At 39.5% G+C, this 21,112-nt stretch overlaps 1 protein-coding gene across 1 annotated transcript in view; it reads right to left on the reverse strand.

Annotated features, from left to right (window-relative positions):
* Window positions 1-1,844: 1,844 nt before the first annotated feature.
* Window positions 1,845-21,112, reverse strand: part of NEDD9 (neural precursor cell expressed, developmentally down-regulated 9) — a 101,671-nt gene continuing 82,403 nt past the window's right edge. Inside the window, exons 3-7 of the mRNA XM_070747258.1 lie at window positions 15,359-15,460; window positions 10,986-11,087; window positions 6,897-8,090; window positions 4,148-4,237; window positions 1,845-2,862 (exon numbers count right to left, since the gene is read on the reverse strand). Coding sequence (XP_070603359.1) covers window positions 2,353-2,862; window positions 4,148-4,237; window positions 6,897-8,090; window positions 10,986-11,087; window positions 15,359-15,460 — 1,998 coding nt within the window. The 3' untranslated portion in view covers window positions 1,845-2,352. The remainder of the gene's footprint in view (window positions 2,863-4,147; window positions 4,238-6,896; window positions 8,091-10,985; window positions 11,088-15,358; window positions 15,461-21,112) is intronic.

The following is a 21,112-nucleotide window of genomic DNA, read 5'->3' on the forward strand; positions in this document are numbered from 1 at the left end:
TGACTACAAAGACACAGACTGCAAAAAAAAAATACATGCTGTTGTGTGCGGAAAAGACTTGTAGTTTATTTAAGTTGACAAGTGATCACAAGATTGTAGGTAACAATTTAGTTGGCAGCAACCTGCTGCATAAGCAGTGTGAAGGAGTTAGTTTAGCTCAAATGATCACAGAGCAACAGAGACAGAAACACCATTAAACTTTCAATCATGACTAAGCATTGCTAGCACACTGGCCCTGTAATCCTCGCTGCTGCAGACTTTAAAGTTATCCTAACTCAGGGGTAGGCAAAGTTGGCTCTTCTATGACGGGCTACGAGAATGGTGGAAGGTCTTAAGCATAAAACGTATCAGGAAAGACTTAATGAACTCAATCTGTATAGTCTGGAGGAGAGAAGGAAAAGGGGGGGGGGACATGATCAAAACATTTAAATATGTTAAAGGGTTAAATAAGGTCCAGGAGGGAAGTGTTTTTAATAGGAAAGTGAACACAAGAACAAGGAGACACAATCTGAAGTTAGTTGGGGGAAAGATCAAAAGCAACATGAGAAAAGATTATTTTACTGAAAGAGTAGTAGATCCTTGGAACAAACTTCCAGCAGACGTGGTTGATAAATCTACAGTAACTGAATTTAAACATGCCCGGGATAAACATATATCCATCCTAAGATAAAATACAGAAAATAGTATAAGGGCAGACTAGATGGATCATGAGGTCTTTTCTATAACATGTGGACTTCAACTTCCAGAATTCCTGAGCTAGCATGATTGGCTCAGGAATTCTGGGAGTTGAAGTCCACAAGTCATAGAAGAGCCAACTTTGCCTACCCCTGACCTAACTCTACAGTGTGGCAGCAATTGTTACTGTTAAAAGGAGAACCTCTGAAACCGGAGGTGGTTGTGGTAGCACAGGGAATCCAAACTCGTGGCCCACAGACCGGATGCATCATCCACTAGCCACGCCCACACCCGGTTTAGCGCAGGGGGGAAAGTTCCAATATATCATGTGACACCACCGTGATGACGCGGGTTTGACACCCTTTGCAGCACCATTAACATAGAACATTGATGAAGTACCTGTAAGCCATCATGTAAGGGATTGAGAAATGTATAAACGTTAATCAACTGTAAATACTTAACAAGACTCATATTGATTCCCCCCACCCCTTGTTATTTAGAGAGGATAACTCAGCCTGCAACTGCTGCCTTATTCACAAGTTTGTGGGATAAGTTTGCCTTGCTTGCACAATTAAACAATGATCTATCAGACTCAGGGCTGACCATTTGATGGAAGATGTGCTCCACAGTGTTTAACAGGAGCTTTTTTTCAGTTTCTCAACCTCAGAGTTAGTAAGTGCAGATGCTAAAGATCGAGCACTCTTCAACTGAATATTATTTATTATCTTCCTGGAAAGAAAGATATCTAATCACCGATTGTGGTTTATAGCTCCAGCGTTTGACCTTTTCAAGCATCACTTACTATACTTTTCACCCTGGTTCCTTGTTGTTTGAACTCAACTCAGGGTGAACCTTATCAGATCTTCAGAAAAGGGGAACCACTATTTTTGTAAGGCAGCCAGATCTGGACTGCTGAAAATTGAAATAGCTATGACAAGAAAGTATTAGCATTGGGTGCCTTTGCTTGCATCCAAGGGCAACCCCAATTTTTGAGGCCCAAATTACTGGCCCTTACTCTTTTGAAGTATACAGTTTATATCTTTCAAAATGGCAGCCTCCAGAATCTAAAGTAAAATTAAGACAGTCATTCTGAGTGTGTCCTTTTTGAAATGAAATGCATGGAAATATGTATGCTTTCATTTCCAAATGAAATTTGCAGAGCATTAGTGTTAAAGGAAGTATAGTTTATTTACTAACAATTATTCCAGATAGGATTTGTTGGCAATTTTCCTTTGGACGTAAAACAATATTTACTTTAAGAGTTCCACAGCCTTTACAACATTGTCTACATAACACAATTAAGCTAAAATAAAATATACATTGTATACCCCGAAAGGGAAACGTAGCATCAGGTTAATGGGTACCCTAAAATCAAGCCCTTATATACATCACGGAACGGATGGATGCTTTCATTAAGGTGCTGACATAATAGATTCTATGAAACGTCCCCCCATATACACATATGAGAATGCATTTATTATTTATAAACGTATATCGAAGTCAATAAATTGAGATTGCTGATTTTTTTGTCATTTCTAATTTATAAAACGGATTTAAAAATTTCCATATAAAAACATCTACAGGGGAAAAAAAAAATACATGATCAAGTTTAAAATCTGTACATATTATAGAAGACACATTCCAGTTCCTTGTGGGTCTGAGTCCATCTTGTGCGTCTCAGTAAGACGCCATGTGAACCAAAGAACACTTAAACAACTGTGCATAATGGGAAAGATTTGTCACACGGTCCACCATGTCTTGCAACGTGGATGTGCTAGGATAATTCAAGGCAGCCACTTTGGTGGACAGGACAATGCTTTTGAGCAAGTCGCACAGCTGGTTGCTGGAATTCATGATGCTGTTGCGCATTTCCTGAGTTGTCAGCTGCCGAGTCAGGGTATCCCCAATGAAGACCAGTTTGTGGGCGCTTAAGATGACAAACTTGCTATGAGCGACAAAGATCCTCGGGGGCTGCGCAGCACTGATGCAGCTGAAGAAGGCGTCGATGGCGTTCAGGAGGGAATTAAAATGAGTTTCACATTGTTCCGAATAAAACAAAAGAAGCTGCCTCTCTTGAGTGGCTACCAAGTTCTTTGTTGGGTGAAGAGTTTGAGGTGACTTCCACTTTGAGATGTCGTTTTCCACTGGCTTTGTGATTTCTTGTTCCAATCGCTGGAACTGATTCAACTGAAAGGCAAATGGGAAAGTCAACACCACTCTATCAGTGATTGGTACCCTTACTTTTAGTAGATTGCTGAGACCTGGCAAGTTCAACCTAGGATCACTGGGCTGCTGCATTGGCGGTCCGGTACCCAGTCCCACTTGGAAAAATGGAGATGCGCGTACCTGCGTGAGATGCGGGAGTTTTGCTTCCGCAAAGAAATTGCCGAAAATCAACAAAATCTCACACACGCAAGCGTCCTCATGCGGGATTTTGCTTCCTGCACATGCGCAGAAGTGGAATCTCATGCGAGCCCAGGCGCCCACCAGATGCCTGCACCGATCACCAGGAGCGCAGTAAGAGCACCGGCGACGGGGAGCCTTCACTGATCAATGGGCTACAGTGGAGAATCCCAAGATGGGAAGAAGTATAAAACATTTCTTAATTGTTGATTATTGGAACACAGATTAAGGACGATACCTCCGGAACCGCCTTCTACTGCACGAATTCCAGCGGCCGATAAGGTCCCACAGAGTTGGCCTTCTCCAGGTCCCGTCGACCAAACAATGTCGTTTGGCGGGCCCCAGGGGAAGAGCCTTCTCTGTGGCAGCGCCAGCCCTCTGGAATCAACTCCCCCCGGAGATTAGAACGGCCCCCACCCTCCTTGTCTTTTGCAAGTTACTCAAGATCCCACCTATATCACCAGGCATGGGGGAATTAAGACATCTCCCCCAGGCTTTCTTATATTTTATGTTTGGTATGTATGTGTTGTATGGTTTTTAAATTGTTGGGGGTTTTTAATGTAATTTTATTATTAGATTTGTTCCATTGTTATACGGTTTTTATTGTTGTTGTAAGCCGCCCCAAGTCTTCGGAGAGGGGCGGCATACAAATCTAATAAATTGAATTGAATGAGCAACAACAATAACAGTAATAATAATAATAATAATAACAACTATTATTGTTGTTGTTGCTCATTGATACATTCCTTAATCTGTGTTCCAATAATAATAATAATAATAATAATAATAATAATAATAATAATAATAGGATTGGGTGGCATATAAAATTAAATTAAATTAAGCTGCTTTTCCCTCCTTCCTCTTCCTCCTCTTCTTCTTTTGTTAAATTTATTTGCCAACTATGTCACTGTCTAACTGACACTGTGCAACATAAGTTTTTATTTTATAAGCCTCCGTTGATGGCAAGTGTTTATTTGGGGCAAGATGTCTACCTCCCAGAATCCCATGGTCTTTGTCTTTCTATTTTACCTTCCTGATTATTTGGGGTGCTACCTGTAGGGATCGTTACCTGATGATGCTCCAGCTGTGTCTTGTTCTGCTTAACAATGTTTTCCTTTTCCAGCAACTCCTTCTGTTGCCTTTCAAACTCTTCCTTCCCCTAATCAGAAAAAAATTGAGATACAAAAAAAAAAGTCCCATCACACAAACGAACACCTCTTCACGTGGCAATTAGCGTTATTAAACAGCAGGTATTTTATTATGTTTACACTTGGGTTTTTAATTGATAGTAAAGAAAATATAAATGAGAACTTATAATTTTGATATCACCTTAATAAACAGGAGTTGGGAAATGGCAAAGGGGGGTAACTAAAGAGTTTTGTGCATTCTGTCATATGACTGGAGCTTTTTCATTTTTATTTCTATTAATCTGATGATGGTTCAGCTGCATCTTGTACTGCTTAATAACATTTTAACAGGAGAGAGAAAATGGGTAGATAGAATATATCTCTGGAACCCACAATCCAACTGACGCACCGTGGTAGACAATTTAAATTCTGGTAGGGAGAATGTAGTAGGGAGAGACAATAATTGCTCACTGGCTAGAAAATGAAAGAGACGGCAAATCGAGAGATGGGTTCCATTTTTTAAAAATTGCCACTCTGTGGGAGTGGCTTAATTTTGTGGGAGTGGCTTGACAGTCATGTGACTGGGTGGGAGTGGTTTGTCACCCCTCGTTCGCTTCCTCAAGATGGCGACCCAGTGCTGGAAACCCGGCTTCTGCACATGCTCAGAAGAATTTTTTTTTTAAAAAAATGGCGATGCCCATGTACTAGAACTGACTGATCTGGTTCATTGACATCATCGTGACATCACCAGCAGGTCACTACTGGTTTGGATGAACCGGTCTGAACTGGGAGGAACCCATTCCTGGGCAGATCCATAACACAGATCTTAGATATGTTCCAATAACTAAGAGGTTGCTATAAAGAAGAGGGAGTCAACCTATTCTCCAAAGCTCCTGAAGGCAGGACAAGAAGCAATGGCATCTGAGGGAAAAATGGTTCGTCATCGCTGCTTGTGAGATAAATCAACAGGGGACCAGAAGAATAATAAATGAAAAAAACCTTTTATTTTACGTACATGCACATGTTGGACCAGTGGATAGGATAAAGATATATCCGTATCACAGAGGCAACTTCCAAATATAAAATGCCATATATTTATACATCTATCTCTGTACCTAAACCGTCTCCTTCTTCAAGACTCTCCCACCTTACATAATTCTTTTTATATAAGTGCTTTGGCAAGTTTTTTCCGTACTTGGCCCTTAATCCTAGAACTTTTAGCTATTTCCCAACATTTCATATGGCCATTATCATTAATCACTTATATAATCATTTATGTTCCAACTTTATATCTTTATCAGGTCAACTTGCCCTGATCTCCCCACATACTGTCCATAAACTATCCACCTCCAGAGACAGACATATCCTATTTATTAAAGTGAATTACAGAATAGTACGCAAAAATACATTTTTGAATATGTAGTCATAACATGGTTTTCCAACAGCTGTTCTTCCAGATTCTTCTCTTACATAAATGACGGGTTATACAAGAGCATAGAGGGTCTTTTCTCACATAGGGTTTCCTCCCTAAGCAGGGAATTGTACTAGAAGACTTGCCAAGTCCCTTTCTAGCTGTTATTTTGATAGCTAATCAGGGCTAACACCTAATCTAATATCTAATCAGGGCTGAACTATCATATATTTTATTTATTTATTTTATTTCCTTATTTGTTTTGTCACGTACGTATTGGTGGTATACAAAAATATAATATTTATATACATGATACTAGTAAAAGAGAAACATTAGGACAGGGGATGGAAGTCACTCTGGTGCACTTGTGCATGCCCCTTACTGACCTCTTAGGAATCGGGAGAGGTCAACAGTAGATAAGCTAAGGGTAAAGTTTTGGGAATTAGGTGATGACACTACAGAATCTGGTAGGGAGTTCCATGCATCAACTACTCGGTTACTAAAGTTGTATTTCCTGCAGTCGAGTTTAGAGCGGTTTACTTTATGTTTGTATCTGTTGTGTGCTCATGTGTTGTTGTGGTTGAAGCTGAAGTAGTTGTTGACAGGAAGGATGTTGTAGCAGATGATTTTATGGGGGCTATGATTAGGTCGTGTTTAAGATATCTTTCTATATCTCAATATAGAAAGGCATTTTTGTTCCTCACCCATCTATCAGGTTTGGGGCATTCATGACTGAATCAAGGAAGTATAGGTAAAAAGCAACCGACTTGGAAAGTTCGTTTCTAAATGGTGTGTCAATGACCACTCCAGGCATAGTTTGAAAGGACAGTTAGAAGATGGGTATTATCTGCTATAGATAAAAGTAACAGCAACAACAAGGAAGGACTGCTGACTTCAGGCTCTGCTTATAAACATCCTAGTCATCCTCTGGCTTCTACCTAGTGGCTACTAGCTGGAATGCTAAATTGCGCTTGCCACCGCGGCTCCTAAGTATTTACGGGGCCAGCACCATTTTTCTTCTGCACCTGTGGAGGTAGCAAAATCATACACAGAGCCGCAGGTGTGCCCGTGTTTCAGCATGCATGGAAGCAAAAAAAAAACCTCACCGAAACACGGGCGCACCTGCGGGTCCGTGTGCGATTTTGTTACTTCCACAGCTGCCAAAGCAAAACCGCACTGGCCCCGCAAGCACTTTTGAGCCACGGCGGCGAGTGCAATTTAGCGTTACGGCTAGTAGCCCACCGCTGCTGACACCTGTAGAAAAAGTAGGCTGGACTCACCTGCAAGTGCACATAATCGTAATCATCCATCCAGCTCTTTTCTAAGCTGTTATTGCTGTTGCATTGGTAAGGCTGGTTTTTAGAAAGGAGGGGTGATATGGAAGTGCAGGGCCCCTGGTTTTTTTCTCCAGGGTGCAGTGTTAGAGCCTGAGGATTGTCATACACATAATCAGCAGCAGGATTCATGCCCTCCGACGGGTTTTTGATACAGGAGCTGCAAGGTCCTTGTCTGAAGAGCACCTCAGCATTGACACTGACGCTGGTGGTCAGTTGTTTGGCATCGTCCGGGATGGTCCTTGCCACCATCACGAAACGATCCAGGTCGTCACATTTGTTCTGAGGCTTGTTGGCCGCTAGGACATTCAAGGACCAGTTGCAGTTACTGAGGTCATGGCTAGTTTGGGTCAAAATCTGGTAGGAATCTTCCAGTCTCTGCAGCTCCCTCCTCATTTTGTTGTAGAGGCTAAGTTCCGACAGGTGGGAAGCATTGGCAGTGGCCCCCTTCGCGAAATGGAGGTAGTCGACCAGTGACTGTTCCACTTTGTCCACCGCCGTGTGTATCTTGTTGATATGTTTTTCCATGTTCTCGTACGATCGCCAGTCGGGGCCGACGAAGGCCATCAAACTGGAGACACCGTTTTCTACGGCGTTCTGATGCCAATAAAGTCTCTCGATGGCCGAGTCAGGATCCAGAACTATCCTTCTGTCGTGAGATGGACTTGCTGAAATGGAAGATTCCTTGGACGTTGTGGAAGAGGTGGACATGTTACTCCGGGTGCTCCCTGTACTCGAAAAAGACAATCGGTTTATCCCATCGGTAACATCCTGTAGCCTTTTAGTGTCCTGGCTGACCTGCGGAGGGACGTCATATATTCCTTCTTTTCCATCTGGATTCAGACTTTCGCCAAACGCCAGATGCTGTCCAGGAAAGGGAATACCCCGAGGGGTGTCATAAATATCTGCCTGGGGAACTATTTGCTGTCCAACAAATTGAATTTGGTGGCTCACTGGAACATCATAGAGGCCCTGCTGGAGTGGCGTCAGCTCAGAAGAGACGGCTGCCTTGGCTATGGGAGGAGGGACATCATATACGCCTTCTGAGCTCGCTTCACGCTTTATGCCAGCAGCCAAATCAGGCATTCCGTCTCTAGCGTCCATATCATCTCTGAACGAGGAAGCGTGATTGGTACAGACCTGGAATGTAGCAGGCAAACTTCAGTTACTATGTTGAAAGTAACAGCAATAGCACTTAAGACTTATACGGTGCTTTATAGACTTCTCTAAGTGGTTTACAGTGTCAGCATATTGTTCCCAACAATCTGGGTCCTAATTTTATTAACCTCGGAAGGATGGAAGGCTGAGTCAACCTTGAGCTGGTCAGGGTTGAACTGCTGGCAGTTAGCAGAATTATCCTGCAATACTGCATTCGAACCACAGTGCCACCATGGCTCTTCAAGACAAATTATCAAATGTATATGATTACCCTTTACATGGACAATAAGTAGAGTGACTTGGTGGAAAAGCTACCTCTGGTTGAACATGGTCAAATCCCATGGGGAAAAAAATATAATTGCTTGAAAGTGGCCAGTGAAAGTTAGTACTGGCCCAGAAAGCAATGATTTTAGATGGTTTTCCTACAAAACAGCTGACCTGAACATGATGAAATATGACTAGCTGGAAACACGGGTTTTTGAGCTGCAATCTGTCGAGCTCAAACAGAAGAGCCCAACAAATTTCAAATCTAGTACAGGGGATACTTGGCACAAAATGACAATATCACCCCTACTACTTACAGCTCCAGGATACTAAGACATGCTCTGTATAAAGACTATTACACATTGATCCTGTTTACACCTCAGCTTAACAGTCACTGACTAAACCCGTGCCATCTGGTACCTAAATCATCAAAATTGATGAGCCGGGGTGGCGCAGCAGGTAGAGTGCTGTACTGCAGGCCACTGAAGCTGACTGTAGATCTGTAGGTCAGCGGTTCAAATCTCATCACCGGCTCAAGGTTGACTCAGCCTTCCATCCTTCCGAGGTGGGTAAAATGAGGACCTGGATTGTGGGGGCAATATGCTGGCTCTGTTAAAAAGTGCTATTGCTAACATGTTGTAAGCTGCTCTGAATCTAAAGAAGGGCGGCATAAAAAATCAATCAATCAATCAATCAATCAATCAAACAAACAATCAATCAATCAATCAAACAAACAAACAAACAAACAAACAGATAATTTGCATGTTACTGTGTAGTGCTCAGTGCCCTGTCTTTCCCTTTGCTCTTCTGTTGCTGTGTATCTAAGTGTGTGCTTAAAGCTGTTCCCTAGCAATATAGCAAAATTACTTCAGATCAGCAACACTGGAGGAACAACGTCCTTCAATGTTCAATCTAGGAGGAGAAGAAACAAACTAAGGGCTGGGATGAGGAAAATATTCCTGCGGTGAAAACCTTCTGCTCTACTACCAGAGAGAAAAACTAGTCAATTTATTTTCATTGTGTTGTTTTTCCGGAGCAGCAAAACAATGGATCAACTTTTGATGTTAACTGACTTGGTGTGCACAGACTACAACAGCCTTTACAAGTTGGAGGGACAGTCAAACAAAGCCTGTCTCTTTCTTTGATTGGAGCCTGTGGAAGGGCTCTCACCAAACCAAATAATAATAATAATAATAATAATAATAATAATAATAATAATAATAATAATAATAATAATAATAATAATAATAAAACTGGGATCGGCAAACATAATTCGCCGCTACATCACACAGTCCTAGGTGCTTGTGAAGGGCTCCATTGGTGATGAAATAAGAAATCCAGCATACTGATCTTGTTTGCTGTGTTGTATTGACATAATAATAATAATAATAATAATAATAATAATAATAATAACAACAACAACAAAACAACAACAACAACTAATTATTATTATTATTATTATATTATTATGAATTCTGAGCGGCTCACAACAAAATAACACAGTATAACAAATCTAATATTAAAAAACATTTAAAACCCCAACATTAAGACCATGCAACACAATCATTCCATGCATAAACTGAATAAGCCTGGAGGGTATCTTAATTCCCCCATGCCTGGCGACATAGGTGGGTCTTTAGCAATTTACAGACGGCAAGGAGGGTGGGAGCGGTTCTGATCTCTGGGGGGGTGAGTTGATTCCAAAGGGCTGGGGCCGCTACAGAGAAGGCTCTCCCCCGGGGCCCGCCAACCGACATTGTTTAGTTGACGGGACCCGGAGAAGGCCAACTCTGTGGGACGTAATTGGTTGCTGGGAGACATGTGGCAGAATCTAATAATGGTCTGATGCCACATGATAAACCAAAGCAGCAATATTAAGGATTCACATGATGTGTGAATCAGGGGTGGGTTTCTCTTAACTTCCCTACCAATTAGGAAGTGTGCGCATTGCGTTACATCCGGGTATTGAACCTTTGCAATGCACAGAAGCCTTTGCCAGCCACTTTCAAGCAGTGGTGATGGGGGAACTGGTTCAGGGATGTGGCAAGCCGGCCTTCGCTACTGGTTCAGTAACCGTGGCCAAATTTCTGCCACTGGTTCTCGCAAACCAATCTGAACCGATAGCAACGCACCACTGGTGTGAATCTAGCCATTGTACTGCAGAAGTGAAGTCCAGACAAAGTGACTACACAACCGACATGCACCCTGATATTAGCCTTACATAGAGATTTGTGCTGACAGAGCCTCACAAAAGCCTGTATCTTTTTCATAGTTTTTGAACTCTCCTTAGATAAGCACAAAGATGCAATCAGTCCATTGCATGTGTACAGAATTTTTTTTAAGAAAAAAAAAACACTAATTACAAGAATATCTTACATAAGGATGATAATTATGTTTGGCAGTATACCTTTATAACAGTTGTAAAAAAGAAATCCAAACAAAAAATAAATGGGCTATAAAGCTTGAGGGGAATGTTAACAGGGCCGGAGTTCAAAGCACTCTGCTATTTCTTTCCGTCTTTTCTTCAATGCAAAATATACTTTTTGTTTAAACATGCCTTCAATCCAGCATGAAATTACATGTTTGCTTTAAATGGGACTTCAATAAACTTACCCCTTTAGTGGGAGGGACGTCATAGATCCCTTGAGCCTTCGTATCACTCATTTGAGCTGCTTGTGGAGGACTTTTAACTGATCCAGGGGGGACATCATAGATCTAAGGGGAGAAACAATGCATTACGCAAAAGAAAAACATCTTCAGCCTTGATGAAATCAATCTGGGCTCTCTTAATTGATTCCTTGGCAAACGGCATGTCTCAGAAGGATAACTAAAGCTGCTCCAGCCAATAGCCCTGAATGTCTGTCCAATGTTATCCTGACAACAAACAAAATTTGTTTATGGTCTTTCATGAGCCACTTGCCTCATAGAACAGAAGTTGGGAAGCAGAAGTTGGCTTTGGAGAATTCCTCCTGGATGACCTCGGGAAGACAATGCTGGATGTTGTTGTTGTTGTTGTTGTTATTATTATTATTATTATTAGTATTATTATTATTTATTAGATTTGTATGCCGCCCCTCTACGAAGACTAGGGACGGCTCAAAACAACAAAACAGTATACAAATCCAATAATTAAAACAATTTAAAACCCTCATTATAAAAAACAATCATACATCTCATACAAACCAGACTCAAACTTTCACCAGACCCATCCTCGAATACAGCTCATCTGTTTGGAACCCATATCGCATTTCAGACATTAACACCTTTGAAAATGTCCAAAGATACTTCACAAGAAGAGCCCTTCATTCCTCCACTCGAAACAGAATGCCCTACGAAACTAGACTTACAATCCTGGGTCTTGAAAGCTTAGAACTACGATGCCTTAAACATGATCTAAGCGTTGCCCACAAGATCATATGCTGCAATGTCCTGTCTGTCAAAGACTACTTGAGCTTCAACCGCAACAACACAAGAGCACACAACAGATTCAAGCTTAATATTAACTGCTCCAAACTTGACTGTAAAAAATATGACTTTAATAATCGGGTTGTCGAAGTGTGGAACTCATTACCGGACTCTGTAGTATCATCCCCTAACCCCCAACTTTTTACCCTTAGACTATCCACAGTTGACCTCTCCAGATTCCTAAGAGGTCAGTAAGGGGTGTACATAAGCACACTAGAGTGCCTTCCATCCCCTGTCCTATTGTCTCTCCTATATCTTGTATTTCTTCTCTACTACATCCTCTATAACCTTCATTGTGTATTATTGTGTATTGGATAAAATAAATAAAATAAAATAAAATAAAATAAACCATACATAAAATGAAAACGGCCCAGGGGAATCAATTTCCCCATGTCTCACATCGGTTCCTTCAAAAGAGGTTGCTCCTTTCGGAGGGTCTAAGAGTATCGTGGCTTCCCTAGGACTAAAGTCTAGTTCACTACTTCTGCACGTAAAATGGAGGAGGAGTGTGTGTGTGTCTGTTTGTGCATGTGTGTGTAAGGGAGAATATATGTTTGTTCTTTATCCCTAGGAGCAAAATATCTTGGCAGTGCTCTCTATTGCTGGCAGATTTTCTGCTTCTGATGTTTTTAAAGAAACACAGCAGAAACAGATGAGTGAAAGTCCCCTTTGATTATCAGGGGATTAATTGCCATCAAGACTTGGAAGTGCTGGGGGGGGGGAGCTTTAGGGGGGTGGTGAAAGAACCAAATGAAGTCAACCAGTCATTTAAGGCTTCTTGGACAGCTCAGCAGGGAGCTGTAGCCAGTCCTGGTTCTCTGATCAGTTTATTTTTATAACCAAAGATGAGGGACAATACAATACAGCCAAGAAGCATAAAATGATGTATTGTTCCCCCACCTCAGATCTGAAACAGAAAAAGAAAGATTTACTTATTTTTTTAAAAAACCACCATAATGTACACAATTACTCAAGACCCACCTTTGTCGCCAGGCATGGGGGAGTTAGGATATTCCTTCCCCTAGGCCATTACAAGTTATGTATGTTATGTTTGTGTGTATGTTTGGTTTTTATAATAAGGGTTTTTAGTTGTTTTATTAAATTGGATTGTTACATGTTGTTTTTTATCATTGTTGTTAGCCGCCCCGAGTCTGCGGAGAGAGGCGGCATACAAATCCAATAAATAATAAATAATAATAATAATAATAATAATAATAATAATAATAATAATAATAAAGTGGTTCTCAGCCACAGAAGATAAAAATGCAGAATTAAGTCCTATAAAACACACTACTGTGAAAGGCCTTTGGTAGTTTAATTATTTTCCCCTCTGAATCTTGTGATAATGATGTCTTGTCGAGAAAATAAAGATACATTTGAAGCCATATATACAGTCAGGCTCAGGATGATCTCCCCCAAAAAACCAAAACAAAAACAGACCTTGATCTTTCTGAAGCATTAATTCTTGTGATTTATCTTAGCCTCCCCACCTCTTGCTATCATCTTTACTGAAATACGAGTGCAGCTGCTGATGGTAACCATGCTTAATCCTCACATTGATGTCTAATCCCCAACAATTTTTATGAGGTGCAGGGACCTTCCACATTCTGTTGCATCAAGGCCAGCAAAAAATGTTCTCCGCTATATATTAGATGTGGAGCTAGAAAGATTTTATAAGCTTGTATGCTAAATATACAATGGACAATCACTAAGGAAATAGCAGTTAAAAGCAATGCGATGGGAGAATTTAGAGAAATAAAACAAGCAGCAATAGAAAGCGCTCAGGTGGTAATAGTTTTGGGTTGGAAGGATGCGACAAAATGGACAATGCAAAATTGGTATAGGTACATGGTGGACCATATTCAATTTGAAACTATGGATAAAAGGATAAATTTGGATAATGAAACTGAATTGAGACAACTGATGGGATGGTGGGACAAGGTAAAGACGATATATGATGAGTAGAATCCGAGACCAAGCTATAAGAAATAAATTGGAATCACTCTATAATAGGTAAATAGATATATTGCTCTTGGGTCAAAGTGGATTATATAAGAAACATGCCCGATTGGTGGTGGGGTCTGTGTGTGTGTCGGGGTGGTGGGCACATTTCACTATGCACTGTTTTATGTTGTGTGTATATTAAACTTGTTAAAAATTAATTATATATATTATATATAATTTTAATTTTCAAATTCATTTTCAAATTCAGCAAAAAACATGTATATATATGTGTGTGTCACATGTTTTTTTGCTAAATTTGAAAATTAAGGGAGACTAGGATAGATCTATTTCGGCTTTATTTTGGCCTCATCAGCTAGCCATACCAACTGGGACTTGAACCTGCAACCTTTGCCTTGTAAACCTTTGCCTTATCCTCTAGGCTACAGTATCCAATCCCTTCAGCTTTGCACCAGGGAAGGGCTACATATTTTTGTGTCGAATCACCCTGGTGTATTGAAGGAACATCATATATATATATATATAGGTTGTATGTGTGCATGTGTGCATATGCGTGCTACTTATGCATTCCTGAAAGAAAAGCTCCAATAATGCCAAAACAGAACCAATTTCATGTGTTGTGGATCGCAGTACTAATAAAGTCAGAAACTATTAAATCCTTAAGGAAAGAAAGCTAAATCTGGCCTCTCTTTACCATGACAGCAATCCATAAGTATTTTGCATATTATTTTTGAAGCATGTTCCCTTCTCCATGATGCTATTTCAGTCCCACTGGGAATATGTTTATTTCAATGAAGTACATGCCAGATTTCATCAGGGCTTGCCCAAATCTCATTGTAGTTACACAGTCAAGAATAAAAGGAAACTCAGTCTAGTTAGCCGAGTAGGCATTTAACACAGATAAATTAGAAAGTCAAGACTGGTTCTCAGATAAGTGCTTCCTGTTATGGTAAAAACTCAAATTTGATAGATGCCAGTGATTTTGGATGTACTGGACAAATACTTGGTTTGCATTCAACCCCTGTTTGACAGACTGATGTCTGTTAAATTAAACTGAATGTATGTACTAAATCAAGATTTAACCACAAATAGGACAAACAACACAAATGTGGATTTAATGGACCTTCTTTCTGTCCCTACAAATGATCTCTCGAGTCATAGTTTTCCTGTAGTGAATTGAAGTTGCACTAATATAATTTCTATTTATTGCATTTATTCATGGGGAAAATGGTTTTAGAATTTAGGGGGGGAAATATCGACACAACAAGAGAATATTTATGGCCTTCACATATTTTTCATGATCAAGTAAATTAACTTGTCTCTCTCACAAAAGGGAGGTGGGTTTTCTTCTTTTCTGCTTCCCAACTTACAATGTATTTGTAAAATATTCTGGCTACCTAGAGACTAAAGAAATTCATCTTATCAAGATTAAAAAGAAAGCAAGTCACATGTTTAATTTAGAATGTGAAAATGAGATCTGTGCGGAGGGAATAGATACAATGTCAAGACCTTGGTGGCAGCTTAATTTCAGAGCTGATGACATTTTTATTACTACCTACCCCTTGAAGAGGACGAACTGGTGGGATGTCGTAGGTATCCTTCTGGTATTTGGTAGGAAACTCGTAAACATAACCTTGTCCTGACCTGACCGGAGTTACCACCTGCAGGTTAAAAGAGAAGTACAGAACAGTATAAATAGTGAGTAATTGTGGATGTATTTTATCTGGTAGTTTTATCAGTGAGAAACTTAACTATCCTTATTTTGGATAGAAAAATTATACACACCCAAATAAGATATATAGTTTAGCTCATGTCAATCATTTGTAACCAATTACATCACTCTGTTTATTTACTTTCTCTACTCAATGTGTACACAAGCAATTAGCTGGCAGATCAAATTCAATGTAGCTGACAGACTAATCTCAGACCGCCATGGGAAACTGAGGTTTCTGAGACAGGAGACTAGGGCCAGGCCTAAAGTCTTTTGAGGAGGAGGAGTGAATTCTGGTGACTTTATTAGTGCCTTAGATGCTACACTAGAATTTGCCCAATTGAATTTCTTTCAAAGTATTGGGATTAGAGTGCTACAATTTCCAACTGGCATTTTGGCCATGCTGACTAAGGATTCTGGATTTGTACCCCCAGGACAGCCAAAGAAAATAAGATCAGAAAAACTGCTTTAGGTGTTTAAAGTATATGTATAAGAAACAGGTAACATACTGCTCAAAAAAATAAAGGGAACATTCAAAGAACACATCCTGGATCTGAATGAATGAAATATTCTCATTGAATACTTTGTTCTGTACAAAGTTGAATGTGCACAACAGCATATGAAATTGATTGTCAATCAGTGTTGCTTCCTAAGTAGACAGTTTGATTTCACAGATGTTTGATTTACTTGGAGTTATATTGCATTGTTTAAGTGTTCCCTTTATTTTTTTTGAGCAGTGTATATGGGAGCACTCATTAGCTTAGTTACAGTGTCCTAAGTCAACTATATCAAATATAAATTTACTTACGATTTTTGACAAATCTACTTTTAAACCAGTGTTTCCCAACTTTGGCAAGTTTAAGACATGTGGACTTCAACTCCCAGAAATTCCGGGCCAGAATTCTGTACAGTTGAAACCCACATTAATTAATTAATTAATTAATTAATTGATTAATTAATTAATCAATCAATTAATTATCTATCTATCTATTTATTTATTTTGTCCAATACATAATACACATTGAAGAGAATAGATATGTAGTAATATAAATGAAGAAAAGGAAAGAAGAAAAGATATAAAAGTATAGGAGATCATATATGAAAGGAAGAAAAGATAAATGAGATAAGGAGAGACAATTGGACAGAGGACGGAAGGCACACTGGTGCACTTATGCACGCCCCTTACTGACCTCTTAGGACCTCTTAGCCTTAAATGTTATCATTTAACAGGTGAGGTTGAGCAACCCTGAATTAAAACCATTAAATCAGCACCCCTTTTTCACATGGACAATCATCCTAGTGAATTTTAGGACCAGCTTGAATTTGGGATGGCAGCCCAGACAGAAGCAGGAACAGCAAGTTGGCATTTATACGACATACTAGTGCTGGGTCATTTCTGGATCAAATGCCCTGTGCAAACCCAGAACCCTGATCAATTCAGGCTCTAATTCCTTGGATCAAGCATCTTCCCACAGTCTGGCCATGTGCTGGGAATCCAGGAAGTGAACCCTTTCTGGCCCTCTTCCAAGCAAATGGTACAGAATGGCTGTTTCATTATAAACCTCAGTGCCAAGTATTGAAAGCCAAAGAACACACCTGCTTAAAACTGCTTGACTGCAGCCTATCCTTTTCTACCTGGGTTTTCTTTGTGGGAAAGTGGTAACAGCAGAGGTGGCGCAGTGGTTAGAATGCAGTATTGCAGGATAATTCTGCTGATTGCCAGCAGTTCGATCCTCACCGGCTCAAGGTTGGTTCAGTTTTTCCATCCTTCCGAGGTCAGTAAAATGATGACAACCGATTATTGGGGGCAATATGCTGACTTTGTAAACCACTTAAAGAGGACTATAGAACACTATGTAGTGGTACATAAGTCTAAACGCTATTACTATTAGCAATGTAAGGACACCACAACTATTCAAGAGTTAATAAAATACAGGCAGAACTGGAGGAAGTGGGGAAGAGCTTTGTATTCCTCCAAAGTTGGCCAACTAATGAGCCTTATGAGCCTTATGAGCTGCCAAATTATTCAGAAAGTGGACTGTGACTGGGTTTGTGGCTATCCAAATTAAGTGGGTTATTAGAATCAATTGATTCCCTTTTGGAGAGTTGTATGCTTATATGTCCAAGGAACCATGGGCCATTACATAATTACAATTTCATGGATATTTCCTCCTAAAGAACACTGGCGAGTCTGTATTGGATCATAATGAATGGCTCTGTTTGAACATTATTTTTCTTATGGTTAACTTGATCACAGTGGGCTTAATTAGCCTAATTGACATATTGTTCACATGGCACATTGAACTATCAACTACGATCACAGATTGAGTTCAGTTGACATGCTAAACTGGAATGTGATTAATTTTAATTTAAAGTCAGTGTGATTACAATTTAGACTCATCTACTCCACACTGCCCAACCACAACTGCAAGTAGCAGGTGAAGGTTACATTAAGTGTAGGAGGGGGAAAGAGAAAAATGATTAGAAATACAGTATAGTGAAGTCAAATCCTTCTACCTTTTCTGCCAAAATCCCAATCTGGACTAGGCATACCAAATTTGCAATACATTTTTTAAAAAGCTAATGATGCATTTGCTAATTGCTTTACCTCTGTTTTAATGTATTCTAAGAAATCAACCTCATAGTTTCATACTAATCTTGGAAATATAAAGCCATCTATTCATAGTTTATAGAATAAACTGATACTTTATTAAAAAAATAAACATTATACTGCACAATGAATCAAATTTATAAATTTGATTATAAACAAAACTAACACGTGTCTGAAAATGCTCATTGCTTATTTTCATAACAGAGGACTTAGGAGGAATTGCTTTGATTTTCTCAAATAGGTAGTGAAAAACAGTAGATTCAATATATGCATTTGGGGAAAATGTAAGTAAATGTATGTCTAGTTGACAAACAAATCTATGCCAATAAAGATTACTGGAAAATAATCATAACTGAATCTTGCTCTTAGTTCATCAATTCTATAGATGGTTATAGCTGAACTCAGAATGTGTATACTGTACTGGAGAAACTAACAAATAATTATTTAATAAACATTGTTTAAATGTAATCATAGATTAGAATTTTTGTGTGAAAATACAGCATGGTAGTTTTTCTGAATTATTATATTAAATATTATGGCTTCCCCCTCGAGATAGGTAGAATGGTTTGGCTAACATAAATCCAATTTTATACTTGACTGATTCAGGTTACAAGAATATATCTCTTAGTGGTTTAAACTAATTCTCCATGCAGCTTTTCAGTGCTTCTGGAAAAAATCATCATCTCCAAATGTGTGGTCCTTTTAACTAGCAACATCATGGATTAAAGCCAGAACTAATTGTCTTTAATGTTCAATCAATACTTTGTGTTAATTATCTTGTTTTATTCATATTTGGTTATACAAATCAGATACACAGACAGACAAACCTGGTGGATAATCCTATTATTTTTCTCTACTGTATTTCAGGCCCACTTAATTCTCCTGGTCCTGTTTTTGTTCTTAGGTCTCTGCAGTATATCCTCCATCACTAATTCTCAGGAAGACTTTTAAATAAAATGCTGCAATCATCAATAACAGTGAATCAAACAAAATAAAGCAAAGGTTTTTAATAAAAGACTTGGCAAAGGTAGATTAAAAGGCTTGGAAGAAGCTGGGTTGGTTGGTTGGTTGGTCAAATAGTTGTGGATTTCTACCATGCTTGTGCCCCCTCTTGGGAGCTTGAAAAATGCAAACATGGGTAGGATCCATATCGGTTACTCAACGTACGTTGTTTTTTCCTACCAGATATTGCCAGGATAGTGCGGGTTCCAGCCATGTGGAAAAGAGCTTTGGAAAGAATTGAACTGGTCTTGAGATTTAACTGGAATTTCAATGCCTCTCTGGACCTGGGTTGTAGCTGGTAGCCCAAATTTGTTCAATGTGTTCCCCCAAAAATCTATCAAAACCACATGAGTGGGTGCAAAAACAGACTTGAGAAATCTGAGGGAAAAGCACTTAATAAACCTAATATGTAGGCAAGAAGGAAATTGTCATTAGAATTATCAACATGTCATCTATCTCCATGTATTTCCGAAAACAGATGTCAATCTTGGGGCAATAGGCATTATTATTAATGTAGTATTTTATTTTATTTTTTAAATGTCATTATTACCTAGAAACATAGAAACATAGAAGTCTGACGACAGAAAAAGACCTCATGGCCCATCTAGTCTGCCTTATACTATTTTCTGTATTTTATCTTAGGATGGATATATGTTTATCCCAGGCATGTTTAAATTCAGTTACTGTGGATTTATCTACCACGTCTGCTGGAAGTTTGTTCCAAGGATCTACTACTCTTTCAGTAAAATAATATTTTCTCATGTTGCTTTTGATCTTTCCCCCAACTAACTTCAGATTGTGTCCCCTTGTTCTTGTGTTCACTTTCCTATTAAAAACACTTCCCTCCTGGACCTTATTTAACTCTTTAATATATTTAAATGTTTCAGTCATGTCCCCCCTTTCCTTTCAGTCCTCCAGACTATGCAGATTGAGTTCATTAAGTCTTTCCTGATACGTTTTATGCTTAAGACCTTCCACCATTCTTGTAGCCCGTCTTTGGACCTGTTCAATTTTGTCAATATCTTTTTGTAGGTGAGGTCTCCAGAACTGAACACAGTATTCCAAATGTGGTCTCACCAGCGCTCTATATAAGGGGATCACAATCTCCCTCTTCCTGCTTGTTATACCTCTAGCTATGCAGCCAAGCATCCTACTTGCTTTCCCTACCGCCTGACTGCACTGTTCACCCATTTTGAGACTGATTCAGAAACACAGGTAGCAAGAATGCTGATTTTTCTAAGAAAGGAAGTTTTGTTTTAGATTAGGATCTTCATCAGACTCGAATACATTTTGGCATTTTAGAGACAGTTTCTGTCTACCCTGCTCTTCCGGTGCTAGGAGCAAAGCCCTTGACATAAAATTTGCAAGATTTCTTCTCTGGCCTTCCCTAGCAGACACAACAAAAACTGGAGTCTAAATAAAAGTAACATGGGCAGTTAGGTAAACCGAGGACGAATACATGAATATTCTCAGATCCTTATTTTCTGTTAAAATGCCAGAAAGCTAGGCTGCCCATTAGAGATGATGAAATTTATTGAAGGGCTTAACTGCATGCAATAATTTGGTACATCAACTTGGGCAACCTACCACATACTGTGAATTTGGGTTTCATGTATGCCTTTTTAACCCTCCACAAATGTGTTAATGTATACAAATGCACAGGAAACCCAAATACCACAAGCCACTTCAGTTTCTTTCACTCCTTTGAACATGCAAGCAACCTTGGAGTCAGTCTACTCTTAAGACTGATCTGCAAAATAATACAAGTTAGTCCTCAATTTACGGAGGCGCATTTAACAATGGTCTGGAATTACGACAGCTGTTGCAAAACTTTGCATTATCATTCCTAATGTCATGTGATCACAACCTGGGTGTTTGGCAACCCAGGTGATTACACTTATGACTGGTTGCCAAGCACTCTGGGATGAGGTGATCACCATTTGCAATCTTGTTGCAAGGTTGCTAGCTGTTGCTTCTTGCTAATAGGGC

This window comes from Erythrolamprus reginae, chromosome 3 (assembly GCF_031021105.1).
Source record: "Erythrolamprus reginae isolate rEryReg1 chromosome 3, rEryReg1.hap1, whole genome shotgun sequence".
Taxonomy (NCBI): domain Eukaryota; kingdom Metazoa; phylum Chordata; class Lepidosauria; order Squamata; family Dipsadidae; genus Erythrolamprus; species Erythrolamprus reginae.